The 18,396-nt window shown below is 39.9% G+C and overlaps 2 protein-coding genes across 2 annotated transcripts; both read left to right on the forward strand.

Moving 5' to 3' along the window:
• Positions 1-499: 499 nt before the first annotated feature.
• Positions 500-8,603, forward strand: LOC137273267 (crystallin J1A-like). The gene is made up of 8 exons (XM_067805810.1): positions 500-652; positions 1,673-1,849; positions 4,051-4,134; positions 4,453-4,545; positions 5,345-5,501; positions 5,665-5,822; positions 6,984-7,123; positions 7,628-8,603. Exons 1-8 carry the CDS (start codon positions 589-591, stop codon positions 7,721-7,723), a joined length of 969 nt encoding a protein of 322 aa, XP_067661911.1. The 5' UTR covers positions 500-588; the 3' UTR covers positions 7,724-8,603.
• A 2,620-nt stretch (positions 8,604-11,223) lies between these two features.
• LOC137273271 (crystallin J1A-like) lies at positions 11,224-18,317 on the forward strand. The gene is made up of 7 exons (XM_067805813.1): positions 11,224-11,357; positions 14,044-14,220; positions 15,218-15,325; positions 15,679-15,771; positions 16,194-16,350; positions 17,676-17,869; positions 18,226-18,317. Exons 1-6 carry the CDS (start codon positions 11,294-11,296, stop codon positions 17,866-17,868), a joined length of 792 nt encoding a protein of 263 aa, XP_067661914.1. The 5' UTR covers positions 11,224-11,293; the 3' UTR covers position 17,869; positions 18,226-18,317.
• The last annotated feature ends 79 nt before the right edge of the window (positions 18,318-18,396 follow it).

The following is an 18,396-nucleotide window of genomic DNA, read 5'->3' on the forward strand; positions in this document are numbered from 1 at the left end:
GTCAAGACTGCAGGGGGCAGCAGGCCCCGATGACCACTAGCAAATTCAAAAATACTGCAAACACCGATGCCATATAGTATGTCTTAGAAATAACAATTTACCATTGCAAATATCATTTTATTAAACGTCATTTTTTCCATTTTATAAATGTTTAGGGGGTTGTTAGGTACACGAGTTTCTCTGTTGTCATTTATAACCGGGTGTTACGTATTTTATTGAATAATACCATAATTAGATATTTTCACACTGTGTGATTTGCACTGTTTCGGATTTCAGTTCAACCTGGATCCAAATCGATATATACTCTTTTATGGACGTTAATTAGGATTGCTTCTAAGCTGATTTCATCTGTCAGTTTCACATAAATCCTCTAAACGTGCAATAGCTTAGCAGTGGTTACCCATAAGATATAATAAAGCCGAAGAATGGGTATGAAACTTCGAAATCCGTATTACTGAACGCATTTGCCACAAACCTTTTGGAATTTACGAGTTACTTCCCTTGGGAAACTAACACCACGTGTACACTGAAATGACTATGCAGTATTTCGGATCGTCTGGCTTTCCTATACTTGAATAATCTGGAACGATGTCGACAGTTGACGAGAGGCGTTGTGCTGCAGTGATTGGAGCTTTGGTTGCAGATGCAGCCGGTAAACGATTTCTTTATCTCGAAATGATAATGAATAACAAGTCTTTAATCAAGCCGTCACGTTCTACTACCGGCATACAGTCTCGACCCGGGTTCGATTCCGCTCGTGGGAACATTTCTTGTGTCCTCTGCCCTGATATTGCTGGAGTATTGTAAAAGGCGGGTTATAAACATACTCATTCATTCACTGTCAGCCTTAGTTGACAGATCGTTGATTTGTTGTTATGCTCGATGTTTGGAGTGATTGTCACCGTGGCTCGATGGCTTGAAGCAACCGCTGCTCGTGATATCGATCAGTGGATTGTTTCGTCCAACGAGTGAGTACAGTTTTACGCCGTTTTGCGCAATATCACGAAGGTGGACACCAGTAATATGCTTCACACATTGTACTCATGTGGGGATCGGACCTGGCAGGGTTTCAGAGCACAGGAACCCGATATCGCACTGTTGGTTAAACATAAACCGTAGATCTATACGCACGTCATATATATTAATACCCTATATTATATATATGGCGTGCGTTTAGATCTATGGTTTATGTTTAACCTACAGTGGGATATCGGGTTCCTGTGTCTTAGAGCAAGGAACCAAAAGCAATTGTGAGTAATCACTGGTTTGTCTGACCCATGCTTGATAACTTCGACTGCTAGCGGAAATACTGCGGAGAACAGTGTTAAATAACAAACAAGAGTCCTCGTGGTGACCGTTAATAAATTAGAAAAACGAGGCATTTTCATGGCTAAATTGGTCGGGTTTCTTCATCACATCACCATTATATAGCTCAAGGTATCTGTGCTGTTATTATAGATCTGTAAGACATAATAATCCTTTCAAGTTAGGGGCGGTGGGGAAGCCTAGTAATTCAAGCCTTGACACCCAGGGCTGGAGTCCCGATTCCAGGCATTGCTGGTATATTGCTGCTATCCTGTAAAAACATTGCAATTAAGAGTGATATATACGTCATATTTTCTTTTATGATTATTATTTCTATTGTGATCATTGATATTGTTGCCTGTTACAGCTGAGCCCCTTCACTGGATATACAATGAGGACACGCTGAAAGGCATCATCGTTGGAAAGGAGGAGATTGAGTTTCTGACTCCCTCATCAAACCCTTTCTATGAGGTTGAAACCGGGGAGCAGAGTTGCTATGGTGACCAAGAGTTGGTCATTCTCAGATCCCTTGTCACCAATAAAGGTAGTGTAGAAAACAAGAACGGTTAGAATTCATTGTTCAGCACCCTATGCTTGTCATAATTGGTGACTAATGGAGTTTTGTGGTCAGGTTCCCTGACTTGTTGTAGTATATCAGTTGTGTAGATCAGTGCTCATGCTGTTGACCACTGGATTGTCTGGTTCAGACTTTATTGTGTACAGTCCGTCACCATATATACTGAACATCATTGAAAACGCACCACCCCTAAAATTGTGGATTTCTAAGAGCAGAAGTGAGCAATCTATGTAAATTTTACATATTTGTGTAGACCAATGTTTGATAAAGAAAAGAAGCAAAAAACAATCAAGCAAAACAGTGAAGATTTAATGCAGCTGACAATGAAATAAAGATGGGGTCAAAATGGAAAGTCAGTAGCGTGTATGACCCCCGTTAGCAGCAACACAAGCTGTGCAACGTCTCCTCATTGAACGGATAAGTCTCTGAATAAAGTCCTGAGGCACTGCATTCCACTCTTGCTGCAAGGCATTGTCGAGTTCCCCAAGGTTGTTGATCTGCGGACGACGTGCGAGGCGTTGGCCGATGTAATCCCACAAGTGTTCGATGGGTGACAAATCTGGTGACAATGCAGGCCAATGAAGTAGAGGAATGTTGTTGTTAGCCAGATACTGTATCGAAACACGTGCAGTGTGGGCTCGTGCATTGTCATGTTGAAATGTGTGCAGATCTTGATGCTGGTGAAAGAAGGGAACGACGTTGTTCTGAAGAATGTTGTCACGGTAGTAAACGGCATTCACTCTGCCACGACAAACAATCAGAGCGGTTCTGTGGTGATAACTTATCCCTCCCCACACCATAATGCTGTCTCCACCCCACTGATCGGTTTGCACAACACAATCCTGATGATAACGTTCACCCCGTCGACGCCATACCCGTAGACGCCCGTCAGCATTTCGCAAGTGAAAACGCGACTCGTCGGAGAACACCACACCATGCCAACGTCGTAACAACCATACACGATGCTGTTCAGCCCATTGTCGGCGTTCATGGCGATGCCTGTCAGTCAGGATGGGTCCAACGTAAGGGCGTCGACAACGTAACCCTGCCGCACGGAGACGGCGTCGGACGGTGGAAGCGCTGATCAAACCACGTCGACCCTGGACAGCGTTGGCGGTTCTGGCAGCGGGCAAGGTTCGATCCCAAATATGGCGCTGTACAATGTCTCGATCTTGACGAGGGGTGGTAACACGTGCCTGACCTGGGCGTTGCCGGTCCCTGCTGATTCCTGTTTGTTGGTATCTGTTAGCAAGCCTCAGAATGGTCGAATGATGACACCCAAATCGTCGTGCAATGTTTCTGCTTGAAGCGCCGACCTGCAACATACCCATGGCATGTTCTCGTTCCTCTGGTGACAATCTTGGCATGGCGAAAAAACTTTACTTACGAAAGTACTGCGAAAATGAGAACGGTTTTGTGCCGAAGGTCATTTATACCCCTGAACAGCATGCTTTCTGCATGCAATTTGTGCCCTTCGTGTGTGATGTGCATGAATTTTGTTGTTTTCATGTGATGTGTTCGATGATGTGTTCGAACGATCCGTTTTTTACTGTAGAGCGTTATTTACGATCTAGTGTGTTATTATCAAAATTCCCACCATTAATTTTCCATTTCCAAAAGATTCTATTGCCTTATTTCAAAATTTACAGGTGGTGCGTTTTCAATGATGATCAGTATAGTTTGAAAACTGATGAGTGCGACCTTAAACAATAAACAACTAGGCATACCTCTAAATGTAAATTTAAAATTGTCATTTTAAATGGAGGGTAGTACTGTCAGGGCCAAAGAGGGTAATACTGTTACGATTCATGCCCAGCTACTTATTCTGATTGTGTTTAGAAAGTGTTTCGTTGGTTTTGGCAGAATGACATGGTTGATGTGACATAACTTTTGCTTGTCATACCGAAAGCCTTTGTTTGATTCCCCACATGGGCACAATGTGTAAAGGAGATAATGTCATTTCTAGTGATCCCCGCCATGATATTGCTGGAATACTGGTAAAACCTCACTCACCCACTCCATATAGTGTGTACAGGCCTATCCTGTCATTCTTGGAAAAGTCACTGTTACAGTGTCATGAGGCTAAAGAAGACAATTTGAAGTACACGAAATACATTGCTTGTATTTGATATGTTCATTGTAGTTAATAATATCACGTTATAAACCAGGGATTGATCTGGCAGCAATGAAGAAAACCTTGTTTGAAGTCTTTGGGCCTGGATCAAAGTATGAAAAGGCTGTACAGGAAAAAGGTAAATTGGAAGATAATGATTCTGTTGCATGTTGATTGCCAATCTCTGAGGAAATCATAACGCTGGGCATGCTGAAAATTTATTTAAGAAATATTTACAATGTTTTTAACTTGTCTTATTTGCAAAAGCATGAATCTCTTTTCAGAAAGAAATAATATCCTTAGCAAGTCTAGATATGGTATTTTCATATAAGACAATATTTTGTTTTTTCAACCAAATTGTTCAAGCATATTTCTTTGGACAATATTTTCGGGGGCACTGAGTCCCAGGCCACCACTGGATATCATATAGTCAGTCTCCGCAGTGTCATTATTTCAGAAAAGACTGGGGCAAAGCGTCTGAAGGGACCATACAGAAATGGAAGTGTGCGGGAATTCCTCCAGAAATACAGCGAGGGAAAAACTAACACAGGTCAGACAATTGTGGCTTGTGGTCATTCATGAAAGGATAAATCTCTCAGAAAGATAGGAAAATCATAAGATCAATGCTTCAGCCAGACAAGTGCCATTTCGCCATTCACACTAAAAAAATATGCAATGGCACTTTTTCTTCGAATGCTACAATATACCCTTAGGCGCAACATAAAATGTAATCCACACATCTTCTTATTATATGCCATCATTAACATGAATAGCAAAAGTCTCATTACGTCTCATCACCACATTTGACTAGTTGAAGTTTATCTTTACACCATTAAAACAATTCTTCTGTGACAATTTCATCTTGTTTGAACATCCATGACATGTGTGACAGACATCCTGACAGAGAGTATGAACATTGTGTAGAGCTTATTTCTGGTTTGATATTTCTGAAATGTTGCTAAAAGCTCACTCATCTCCTGTGGAAAATATCAACTAAACTCCTTGAAAAAATATTGGAATTGTGATAGAACACGCATGACCTCAAACATTTTGTCCTGAGTGGACATGACTTCACAGTCATACAGTTGGGAGTCAAAATGAGATTTTTTACATTGGGCATTGCTTTACTAACCAGCAACTAGACATTGAAAATGCTGACTGTACCTCGTGTTGTGGCCATAAAATGTCAGACCTTCTGATCTGAGGTTGGACGCCTTGTCCACATGACCACATGTCCACAAGAGGTTGGCAGTGTCGCAAGGTAAGGTAAGGTCAAGGTAAGGATGTCATCTGTGGGATGACTCCATGCCTGCTGCACTGGCAGTGAGAGGTGCTGGACTATTTTTCAGGTTCCGACAGTGATGATCAAATGGACTGTGTGATCAGATCTATTCCCGTGGTCGCTCTCTATGCAGGGAAACCAGATATGTTGCAAAAGGTGGAGGAAGTCGTCAGAATTTCCCATAATGCCCCAGTAGCTGTTGCCTGTTCTCTATCAGCAGCAAGGTACCAGAATATGTGTTATAATGAATTTCAGTAACTTCCTATACTAGTTATCAGTGATTAGTACTGTTATTTTGATCCTGTTAAAAAAAAGAGGTTAAATTATATGATTGACATATATTTATGTGCTCTGAACCACTAGATTGATGATGCTGAATGCCAACAGGTTGCTGGAATACTATATCATCCATGGGAAGAGCCCTGATGCTGTGGAGCAGACGTCATCCAAGTTGTCTGATGACCAGGCAGGAAAACTACAAGATGTCTTAAAGAAGAAAGACACACCCCACAATGAAGTGGCCAAGGCTTTTGGCAGAGCTTGTTGTAAGTTGGGTGAAAAAAGTGAAACCTTCTACTTAAGACCTGACCCTTATTTCTCGAAACAAATTTGAAATTTCCCAAATGAATGATACTGGTATTACACTCAACTTAGTAGACAGTCTTTTTTAGTGGATAGATTACTTGGGATTTTATATCTAAAAATTCATCTGAGTAAACGATTCCACTGATTCAAATTGTCAAACTCAAATTCAAGGAGATTTCAGTTAAATGGATATTAATGGATACACAACTTCTTTCTTGCAGTGGATGCCATGTTTCGGTGTAGATCCAAACACCATTATCAAGCACTGTTATCATCACTTGCCTAATAACAGTGTAGACTCTACACCAAACATCACATCCACCACTATAAAGTTGCATAATCATAGAAAGGGTTCCTCTTGATCATACCACCTTCTAAATGCCACTTTAGGAAGAGGGATTCATATGTACATTCATTGTATGCTTACATTGTTTGAGAGATGGGTTTTGTATACATACTGTGCTGGGCATTGTAGTGTTTCAGGCATTGTAGTGGAATGGGCACCATGGTGTAATAGGCATTGTTGTGTTGTAGGCATTGCAGTGTCTTAGATATTGTAGTGTATTAGCTATGCTTGTGTATAATGATGAATTCTAGTTTGTATAAGGATAGTTTTTTGATGTGTCAAAACTCTCAAGGATCATTGATCACGAATCATCAAAGTAGACAGGCAAGCGTTTTGACTATTCTCATGCTGGTTTTAGATATATTCCTTTATGCATATCTGACTTTAATAAATAACACCCAAATACTACACAATTTCAAGTAAACCAATTGTTTTTTTCTAAATGCATGGACATTCTGTTATAGTGATAGTTAATTACAAACAGATTATTCAGCTCGTAATGCAACAAGTGCTTTGTGGATTAGGACCCCAGCTTTTATAAAATTCAGGAATATTGAATTCTAGTGATGCCGAATATCGATTTGAACTCACGAAGGGTCACTGTTTGACTCGCCGAATACATGAATCCGCTACATGTATATTCATCAGTTTGTTATAGGCATGGGTCAGGAACATAGTTTACTGTAGAACTTGTGATGATAATAGTGCTCTAAGGATCAGGTCCCAGATCTATCAACACATTTACTACCATGATTTATTATTCACTGCCTGACAGCTGTGCCAGGTGCATGGCAGACAGCAATCCATGCCATCATCAATGCCAGTGATTTCATTGGACCAGTGAGGACCACCAGCAGAGCAGGGGGAGGTAACTGTTCCCGATCAGGCTACATCGGGGCCTGTATGGCAGCACAGGTTAGTGTTGCAACATATACTTTGTGTACTCCTGTGACAAGTGTAGATTGTCCTAACTAAAGTTCAAAACAAGATCTAAGAAAGGTACTAGAATCTGAACTTTACTATGTCATGTTTGACCATCTTTTCAATGGTATATTCATAAGTTTTGGCCACAGCAGCTGTGATTATTTACATTTGTCAGAGAGGTATGCAAAGTACGTGATCTAGACCACCAGTTTTCCAACTTCCATTTTTGTGGAAGCCATTGGGTTAGATCACTGACTGTATGCTAGTGATTAGATGCCTGATTCTAAGAGTCTGGGTTCGAATCCCGAATGAGATTCCACCTAAAGAATGTACTTTATGAAGAGTGTAATTCCAAATCTATCATGTTACATCTCACCACTTTGTATGTGAACTGTCTTATGTTTGAACCCACTGGTCTCACTGCTCCAGACATATGCATATTGCATGTTTCAAAAAATGACACTTATTACAACCATTTTATTTATTTTCTTTCAGTATGGTCTTGACAGCATTCCTGAGTCATGGAAGTCTCGAACAAATCACTATGCCGAAATCAAAAACTTGGCTGAGGAGCTTATCAAACTTTTGTAATACGTCCTTCAACACTTTCCTGTTCAGCAGTTACCATATACTTGTGAGGAAATCTTATCCTATCAAATGCAGACCTCAGATACTGTTGTCCAATCTACATGTTCTTTAGCATGGTCACACCATTAATTCATATTTGGGACACAAGAACATTTTGCCAAAATCAGATTTTTTTATTAGAACTTGTTCAGTTTCTAAGAAAAGCACTGATGAATATGGTGTCAGTGAGGATTATAGGATGATGTTTACATACACCGGATGGTTCTTGCATGATATGTTACCATAGTTACAGCTGACAGTATTTAGGCTTTGTATCCAAACAAGGGGAACGATAGTTACAGTATTCGGATCTTGTATCCTAGTTCTAGACAATGAGATTATTGGAGAATGTAACCTACAAGTTGTGAGGGATTAGGGATTATTATCCCATGTGATGGTGCCAGAAACATGTAGTCTGTTGTTCGGGGTGTGTTGCTTGCTGTTTTACCCATAGTGCTTTTGGAACAAACTTTAGGAATGTGAGTGCTTGAAAGAGACATCTGATCATTGCCCTGTTGTAACTACGAGACAAACATTCCTCAGGGACAGAGCGGACAGTGGGATTCATTCATTCAGTTACTGATTGGTATTAAAAACAATTACTATGAATATGTTTCCTTTTGGGAACATTGCTTTTTAATCAAAATGTTGCTCAAGAAATATTTACTCTTCATTATCCTGCTCCCTTTTGATTCTCCACTTCTGCTCAGTAAAGATGACAGTATATATTCCAGACAACAGCTTCACATTGATGTCCTTTGTGCAATCATGCTTTTAAATACTAGTATAGTTTGTTGTTCTTTGTTACATACTGTACTTTTCAAAAATAAAAAAAATGCAAATAGAGTGTGTTTATTTCCCACTAGCACTGACTTCATTCCAGAGTATGAATCATGGCATACTGTTACCCATTTAGAGCTTTGCAAGTTTCATATCATCAAGGCTATCATGCAGTTGTTGACACCTTTGACAGTGTAAACAGGGGAAATTGTCAATGCATCACATCACCTGGCAACATACACCTGAGTTACCATGGCAACATACTAACATACCTAGATAACCATAATCATGTGTGAGACTGTGTGTATCAACCTAGATTACCTGGACAACACACATACATGCCTGGGTTACCATGACAACACACATACATGCCTGGGTTACCATGACAACACACATACATGCCTGGGTTACCATGACAACACACATACATGCCTGGATTGTCATGACAGCATAACGTACATGTCTGGGTTACCATGACATAACAACCAGCATATATACATGGGTTGTCATGACATCGTGCATGTAAATTAGGGTTACCATGACATCCTAACATCTTGCATAAATACATGGGTTGCTATGACTGCATACATGTACATCTGGGTCACCATGACATCCTAGTGAGTGAGTGAGTGAGTTTAGTTTTACACCGCACTCAGCAATATTCCAGCTATATGGCAGCGGTCTGTAAATAATCGAGTCTGGACCAGACAATCCAGTCATCAACAACATGAGCATTGATCTGCGCAACTGGGAACCGATGACATGTGTCAACCAGGCCAATGAACCTGACCACCCAATCCCATAGTCGCCTTTTATGGCAAGCATGGGTTGCTGAAGGCCTATTCTACCCCGGGACCTTCACGGGTCTCCATGACATCCTAACATACTGCATATATACCTCGGGTGTCATGACAAGACATGCCCACATATAGAACATTACAGCTAGTATGTGTATTAGGGCTGGGATGGGTCCAAGTTTTCTATCTGGGTGCCCCACTCCCTATTCCCCTAGCCTACCCAGATACCTGATAATTCCTGACATCATATTTGTAAGAAATGTGAATATGTTCTTCAGCTCGGAGGTGAAAATGTTGAATATTTCATTCTCTTAATCATGTATTATATTTGAAAGAGGTGTACAGTAGTTAATGTGTAAATCTTCAAAAACAATATAGCCTTTTAACAAAGAATAACATTACATTGTTTAATTTATTAGTCACATGAGTGGATGGCCATAACTGGTTCATGGTATGGAGACAGGTACCCAGGTCCAACTCATTACCCACCTGTCGTATCTGGGTTACCTGTCCCAGCTTTAATGTGTATACACCTGAATAAATATGGTGGTGTACATTGTACATTTATGCTTATTTGTATATGTAGTGTCAATCCAAGTGACAACAATAGTATCAGACCTCAGTTTACATCATTGTTATTCTCAAGATATTTACAATGATACACATTTCACTACAGCTGAGTGCAAACAACCCCAAGAATTCACTTTGAGGTAGGAGAGCTTGTGTACAGAACCTGTAGATCTTCATCTGAACAAGAGCTTGAACACTGATTAAATGAACACAAGAAATAAAATTCAATGCGGTGGCTAGAACATTAGGGGGAAAGAAATGAATGTAGACAATTGATTCTAACTTTCCAAACTGAAACTGAATAAGAGAAAAAGAGTCATATTACAACCTATGTCATCGGGTTCTGACATAATCCCGATCTGGTTGAATCTAGTTCTGTTACTTAGACTAAACTAAAAATGCTTTACGTTTCAACTTACTTTGAAGTTCCTAGTCTCTAGGACTAGGGACTGTCTCGAAACGTTGTGACCTTGTATAATAAAGAAGTTGAACCATAAAGCATTTTTAGTTTCATTCCACCAACTTCTAAACGCCTTTGAAACAACTTTGTTACGTAGGGTCATTGCATACAGTTCAGAGGAAAAAAACCTGCCTGTTAAGTATTTTTCAACAGATCTACCCAGAAAAATATAAAGCTTTCCAATCTACCGACCCGTGCCAGTTATATTCGGACACGACGTAATTTCCATAGATTTGCATCGTAATTTAGTGTAGCATAAATTTTTTTCATGAATGTAATTTTGGAAAGATTCAAGTCAAATTTTGTCACATTTGTGAGGAATCATTTTATCTACAATCACACACTTTTTGCTTAATTTTCCTTTGCTTATTTATCGAAAGGCAACAAGTTCATGAAATATGCACAGTTCCGAGAACTTACTCCTTTAATGTGGGATTGTCCATTGTGGATCATAAAGCAAGTTGATAAATGTGATGTCACTAGTTAGTGGTCGGAAAATTGAACTGAAATTATGTAGAGCATAGATCATTTGACATTTGCCTGTCAAGGTTGACAAAGATCCATCCTAAACTCACTTCATGAATATTATGTATGCTACACCGAAATTGTATGTAAGTCTGTGGAAAAGACGTCTAGAGTGTCCGAATATAACTGGTATGGAATGATGGATGTGTACCATTATGAAAGAATTTGTGTATATTTCACGTGCGCTCTAAAAGAATAAGTTCAACGATTCATTAGCAAGGAAAACGTGCAACATATGAATCTATAAATGTACGTATAAGTACTCGGGACGTGACTTCTAACTATGTGCATAGTGCATGGCAGAGTTACTTCCCTGTTCAGACCGTCATCTCAGGTTTACACTACACCAGCTGGAGGTATAGACTAGCAGTTGTTCAGTTAAATGATGAGCGCGCGTTGATCATGGCTACAGTGTCAGAGAGGCGGGAGGCCGCTGTTGTCGGTGCTCTTGTAGCTGATGCAGCTAGTGAGTATTATACCATAAAGCGCTTTGCACTTCCACCCAAGACACTGAACTTTATATCGAACTGTACGTAACCACGGAAATGAACTGACCTTTAACCCACAGGAGGTGGTCAGCTCTGCACGAGATCAGACACATCTAGTACTTATCTAATTGATATAACCAGAGACCATATAATAGATTATTGCTTGCCAGTATATAAAAAAATATGAACATTGCAAAATATTGCACTGTCATGCTATCCGTCAAAAGATATTGCTGTTTTTGTGGTTTGACAAAATTCATGGATTTTTACCTTAACATTGTACAGTATAGGTATTTTGAAATAGGAAATAGAATTAAGGATTTACAGAAAATGTCTGATTCACCACAAGGTAGCATGTTTTGCCTGTTACGTATTAACAGTGTGGCTGTTTATGAAACTGCATTGTCATGAGGTCACACCAAAACACATTTTGCTTTTCATGTTTGTGAAAAATCATAAATATCTGTGAAATAGAAAATAGCATCAAACACTTATGCTGATTTATCACATGATCTCCTTTGATTTATTAGCCACATTCTAGGAGTTTAGATGAGTTGGACTTTACGTCACATTGGCATAAGTTCCATCCATTAAAGTGATAAGATCAAGTTTGGATTCACAGACATTTTAAGGACCAAGTCCAAATGAGGGTTTTGTGTGTTTTATCTGAAAACAAAACCCAAACATATATATTCATTGCAGTATTATTTGCAAAAACAGTTCTTGGAAGATTTAGATATCCTGTAAGCAGTAGTTGGTGAAGACTGTGAGATGGGAAAGCTGATTTCAGCATCAGACATAAGAATGTTATGGAGGCTTAAAGTAGAATAGTATTCATCTCCATAATCTGTCTCATTATTTCCTTTTCCACCTTGCCTTTTCTGCACTGCTAATGCCTGGAAGTCTAGATTTCAACAGGCATCTCCCTTCTCACTGGGGCTGATTCAATCTATAAGGAATGGTTTGATTCTATCAAAATAAGACAGTGGAGGCTGTTTAATCCAGCACTCATTTGGACTGAAAACATAGTCTGTTTCAGACAATGTGCCAGACTGAAGAGCTGATGATACGTTTACAAGCCACAGAAGGGATTTTATGCCAGTGTTGACAACTTGCTGCATTAGACAGATACCAGATCTGACAGCTTCCACTGTATATAGTCAGGGATTTATTGTAGCCAATGTAGTAGGTCACCCTATCATGCATATAGCTGTCTGTGACAACTAATACAAACCATTCCATTATTTCTTAAAGATTCCTGTGTTCCCTTGTGAAAAGACTATTTCTAAATTGGCTCTTTTGTTGAAGTTTTTTTTTCCTTTAACACTGTAAATGTCTGAGGAGTGTTACACGCAACTCATGGTGATAACTGTGAGTTAAAGTCTCATCCTTAAATCTTCTTTCATGATATGGGTTTCTTTCTGTGGAGTACAAATCAGTGGAACTCTATATAGATACAGCATTATTAAGAACTGTGCCATGTTCTCTACACATATGAATTCGTATAGTTGCTGAATCAGCATTATGCTTGCTTTGTTAATCACTCACTCAATAGTCTTACGTGTCTTCAGCAATTAATGCTTGTTGTGACCAGTGAAGATTTGGGGTAGAATAGGTCTTCAGCAACTCCTGCTTGTTGTGCCCAGTGAAGATTTGGGGTAGAATAGGTCTTAAGCAACTCCTGCTTGTTGTGCCCAGTGAAGATTTAGGGTAGAATAGGTCTTCAGCAACTCCTGCTTGTTGTGCCCAGTGAAGATTTGGGGTAGAATAGGTCTTCAGCAACTCCTGCTTGTTGTGCCCAGTGAAGATTTGGGGTAGAATAGGTCTTCAGCAACTCCTGCTTGTTGTGCCCAGTGAAGATTTAGGGTAGAATAGGTCTTCAGCAACTCATGCTTATGCCCAGTGAAGATTTGGGGTAGAATAGGTCTTCAGCAACTCCTGCTTGTTGTGCCCAGTGAAGATTTGGGGTAGAATAGGTCTTCAGCAACTCCTGCTTGTTGTGCCCAGTGAAGATTTGGGGTAGAATAGGTCTTCAGCAACTCATGTTTGCCACAAAAAGCGACTATGCTTGTCGTAGGAGGCGACTAATAGGATCGGGCGGCCAGGCTTGCTGATTAGTTTGACACATATTGTCGGTTGCCAATTATGCAGATCGATGCCCATGCTGTTGACCACTGGATTATATGGTCTAAAGTTGATTATTTACTGACGGCTGACATTGGGCTGAAATATTGCTTAGTGCGGCATAAAACCAAACTCATTCATTCACTCAAGCTTGTTGTGACCAGTGAAGGTCCGGGATAGAACCGGTCTTCAGCAACCCATGCTTGCCACAAAAGGCACTCTTGTGATGAGTGGCGACAAACAGGATTCCAGTTGCACAGATCGACGCTCATGCTGTTGATCCCTGGATTGTCTGGCCCAGGCTGCCGCCATACAGGTGTAATTTTGCAGAGTGCAGTATAAAACTAAACTCATACACTCACTCCTGCTTGTCGTATGAGGAGACAAGCAGAATTTAGTGGTCAGGCTCTCTGACTCGTATCTCATTCTCGGTTGAGTAGATCGACAATCATGATGTTCATTATTTACAGACTGCCAATATACAGCTGGAATATTGCTGTAGCATTAAACAACAATTATATTGAACATTCTATATTTCAGTTCAGCCCCTACACTGGATATACAATAAAGATAAGCTAAATATCCTTATCAAGGACAGAGAAGATATTGAATTCTGGACACCATCGGCCAACCCTTTCTATTGTCTGGAAACAGGACTCAACAGTTGCTATGGCGACCAGTCTTTCGTTATATTGAAATCATTGGTTCGGTGCCAAGGTAATTGATGTACATGTATTTGACAATATCACATTTGTGTGACAAATGATTTGATGTGCGATAAATATGAACATATTTTGTATCAGTATGTCACAAATGCAAGCTTTAGCGGCTGCCATTTATGCTTAAAATATGAATATGATGAAGATTTGTTTGCCAGTATGCAACAAATTCCAAAAACTCACTTACGGACATTGAGGAGATCAGTGCATAATGAATGCATATTTGACAGGTAGATATTTTATCTTCAGGATTTACACAATTAAAAGAACAATGATGAATAGTTAGGCATGACTTCTTTCTTGATCATTTGTGAGCCACTCACAAAGAAAAGGATGAGTGATGATGAATCTTTCGCAATTCTGTAATTCTGTGTCTAATTTGGACAGTTGGAGAGGGCAGTGAGGAACATGAGATGTTATACCTGGTCAATACAGATATAGGTGTCCCCTTGTTATTGTTGTCTAGGCCAGACTATCTTTATACTCGTTTTATGGATTTTTTCAACAGTAAGAAAAAAAAAATAATTTAATTCACCCTGCATAAATAATATGATCCTAATGTTCATGTGATATATGGAAGTGAAATACTCTTGATGTCAGTGTGAAACCTAAATAAACTCCCGTAAATTATTTATTGTTAACACAAACTGCTGTTAATTTTAGCTTTGACTAGTGATGTTTCTTTCGCATTTAAATCTTCTGAAATCCATAAAACAAGAAATATGACTAACAAGAAGACCAGAGCCAAATGTCATGTATTTGTTTACCACTGTACCGATCTCACCTGACAGGTGTCAATGTAGAAGTCCAGGGCCAAATGTTGTGTATTTGTTTACCACAGTTCCCATCTCACCTGACAGGTGTTGATGTAGAAGTCCAGGGCCAAATGTGTATTTGTTTACCACAGTACCCATCTCACCTGACAGGTGTTGATGTAGAAGTCCAGGGCCAAGTGTTGTGTGTTTGATAACTATTGTACCCATCTCACCTGGCAGGTGTCGATGTGGAAGACCTGAAGAAGGCCACCTATGACAGGTTTGGGCCCAAGTCGGACTATGAAAGCGCTGTCAATGCCAAATATGCAGGGACTAAGGAGAAGAAATGTGAGTTTTAAGCATTGGTTTCCTGTCCATTAACCTGCCAGTACTGTTAATGAAAGTGAGAAGACAATGTAGTCAATCACAATTTTCCAAGTTTGGACTCAGTTTTGTCATCATTCAATGTAATATAAGAAAATGAAGGTGTATGTTTTTACTACTGTTGGTCTATGTCATGGGACCTTGGGGTTGCCTAGTTTTCAAAATGTTTGCTCATCACATCAAAGACCTGGGTTCGATTCCCCAAATGGGTGCAATGTGTGAATCCCATTTCTAGTGTCCTCTGTGATGATATTGCTGGAACATCACTCGCTCGCTCACAACAGTTGTTCCATTTAATGGTGTTTATGATGTTACAGTGACCTCAGATGACCTTCCACTGAAGGGGCCATGGCGCCATGCCAGTATCAAACACTTCTTGAAGAACTTCGAGAACAATTTGGAAGAAACAGGTATTGTTGTGTTTGTCAGATAATACAAAATATGGACACAATATCTGCCTACATTTAGTAGCTTATTAAATTTATACAGAAGTGGGGCAAAGATAGATAAGTGTGCATAGTTGAGGTAAATAGACTTGAAGTACAATACAGTTATACTGGAAAATCTTATTATCATGCTGAAATGTTAAAAGGGGTAAAGTCAATATTTTGCAAATATTTCCATGTATGTAAGTCTATAATGCAGATGTAAATGCAGATATGTCTAATGGTTACTTCATTCTGAAACCGATTTGTGGACCTTTTGGGTTAAATGCTAAATCTTGTGATAAGAATTACCATTAGTGATCATTGTTTTTGGGCTCTGTTTCGAAATCCTTCAACAAACTTAAATATCTAATGTTCCCAACATCTTTTTTTTTTCTTTTCCTCAGGATCCGAGACTGATGAGCAGATTGACTGTGTGCTGCGGATGGTGTCTGTGGTTGCACTGTATGCAGGTCGGCCTGAGATGTTAAATAGAGTTGAAGATGTTTTACGTGTAACCCAGAACTTTGACACCGCTGTGTCAGTTGGTCTTGCTGCCGCTAGGTTAGTCCGTCTCACAGTTCCTGAACCACATTATTTTGCCTACTGCCAAGCCTTCACTGCAGTGCTAAAGCTTTAAATGAAGCAAGTCTAGATTTCCTTAGGTTCATGTTCTGAATATCTAGACTCCCTGGGGCTCCTTTTCAGTTTAAATGGGTTTGTTTGTTACTATCAAAATTATATATATTCAGAGACTAAACCTTAGTCTACCACTAGTTGGCTTCAGTGCTTTGATTTTGAGATATTGTCTGTTAGCCTGATAAACATCCTTCTGTTTTGAGGTACAAATAAAATAATGTATGTCAATGTAAATACATCCTCGATATCTCCAGGGTATACGTTCCGAAAAGTCTCCACTATACCCTGGACGCATCTACGGGTCGGCCCGATAATTTTATTACCTCCCTTTGCTGACTCCGCTTTCTCACAGTAGCCAATCAAAGTGGTCGCCGTTATAACCAAATTTGCCAGTGTCAACAAAGGTAGCAGCTGCAACTGCGAAGATTTTCTCGCCATGCGACTCACAATTTGGGGAAATCATACATGTAACTTTATAGGTCCGAAACCTTTTTTAAAGCATATGCAAGAAATCCATCTAATACTTTCACAGAACCTACGAATGGTTTGTTTGCCAAGTTTAATCGGTTAGGGAATTTAAAAAGCGAAAGTGAGTTGTGATTGTTTCGCTCAAATTCCCAGCGTAGACACCTGATTGGATAAAAAGCCAGCCAAGGGAGGTAATAAATTTATCGGGCTGAGCCGTAGATGCATCCAGGGTATAGTGGAGACTTATCGGAACGTAGACCCTGGAGATATCGAGGATGATGTAAATAGTAATGTTGATGTTAGTCTGTGCTGTTTCACTTTTGAAAGGAGGTTTTGAAACTCATTCTCATAATAATGGACGAACTTTGTTGTAAGAGGGCTCTTAATGGGTTCAAGTGGTCAGGCTCGCTGACTTGGTTGACAAATTGTATACCAGTCATTCAACAGATCCATTCTCATACTGTTGATCACTGAGTTGTCTGGACCAAACATGATTACTTATGGACCGCCTACATATAACTGGAATATTTACTGAGAGCAGTTTGAAATTGAACTCTCTCCCTCACTCATAATTACATGACAAGGGTTTATTAAAATAGCAGGTTTGTTATTTTCTCCTTCAGAGACTGAGTTGTATGGGTGTTAAATGTACCAAATGAAATTAAAAGAATGACCCCCCAACCCATCCACCCACCTATCACCTCATCCACACAATATATGTTTCAATTTGGATATTTTCATTGACAACATAATCACAAAATGTAATTGATGTATGGTTTTAGAATCCTTGAATACTTTATTCTCCATGGACCGAGTCCGAATGTTGTTGAGGAGGTGGTGGCCCAGTTGGAGGATCCCCACAGAAATGCCCCTCAGGACCTGGACAGGGCGATTGTTGGTTTCCTAAAAGAGGTCAAGGCCTGTACAGACAAGCAGCACGACACGGTTGTCACTGAGAATTTCAGGAAGGACTGACGTAAGCCTTGCCACTGACTCTAAGCTTTCAGGGTTATCACAGTCGTGATACGTGATATATATTGCATGGGAATGTTACCTCTGGTTCGAGAGTATCAGTTTAAATCACTACTGGTTCTACAATGCATGGGAATGTTACCTTTGGTTTGAGGTTATCAACTTATATCATCTCTGGTCCCACATTGCATGGGAATGTCAACTGTGGTTCAAGATTATTCACACATCTCTACTATTTCTGTCAGCAACTAGACTCACATCACTAAAGACATGCTGAATTGTTATACAAAAGTGACTCCATAGTTTTTTACATCATTGCCCAATGGTAGATAGCATCATGTGACCTCACACTGTTTCCAGACTTGCCAGGGGCCTTCCAGTCGGCCCTGCACGGCGTGTTGACAGGTACCGATTATGTCGGTGCCATCCACACCACCATGAGAGTAGGAGGCTGCAATGCTTCACGTGGAGGATTCATCGGGGCGTGTTTTGCAGCACAGGTGAATTCACATGATTATCCTACCTCACACG

This window comes from Haliotis asinina, chromosome 2, assembly GCF_037392515.1.
Source record: "Haliotis asinina isolate JCU_RB_2024 chromosome 2, JCU_Hal_asi_v2, whole genome shotgun sequence".
Lineage (NCBI taxonomy): Eukaryota > Metazoa > Mollusca > Gastropoda > Lepetellida > Haliotidae > Haliotis > Haliotis asinina.

Coding starts and splice junctions, on each gene's coding strand:
- LOC137273267 (XM_067805810.1), top strand. CDS start 589: ATGTCGACAGTTGACGAGAGGCGTTGTGCTGCAGTGATTGGAGCTTTG. Junction 653..1,672: donor TTTGGTTGCAGATGCAGCCG/GTAAACGATTTC, acceptor TGCCTGTTACAG/CTGAGCCCCTTCACTGGATA. Junction 7,124..7,627: donor GGGCCTGTATGGCAGCACAG/GTTAGTGTTGCA, acceptor ATTTTCTTTCAG/TATGGTCTTGACAGCATTCC.
- LOC137273271 (XM_067805813.1), top strand. CDS start 11,294: ATGGCTACAGTGTCAGAGAGGCGGGAGGCCGCTGTTGTCGGTGCTCTT. Junction 14,221..15,217: donor ATCATTGGTTCGGTGCCAAG/GTAATTGATGTA, acceptor CTCACCTGGCAG/GTGTCGATGTGGAAGACCTG. Junction 15,326..15,678: donor AGGGACTAAGGAGAAGAAAT/GTGAGTTTTAAG, acceptor ATGATGTTACAG/TGACCTCAGATGACCTTCCA.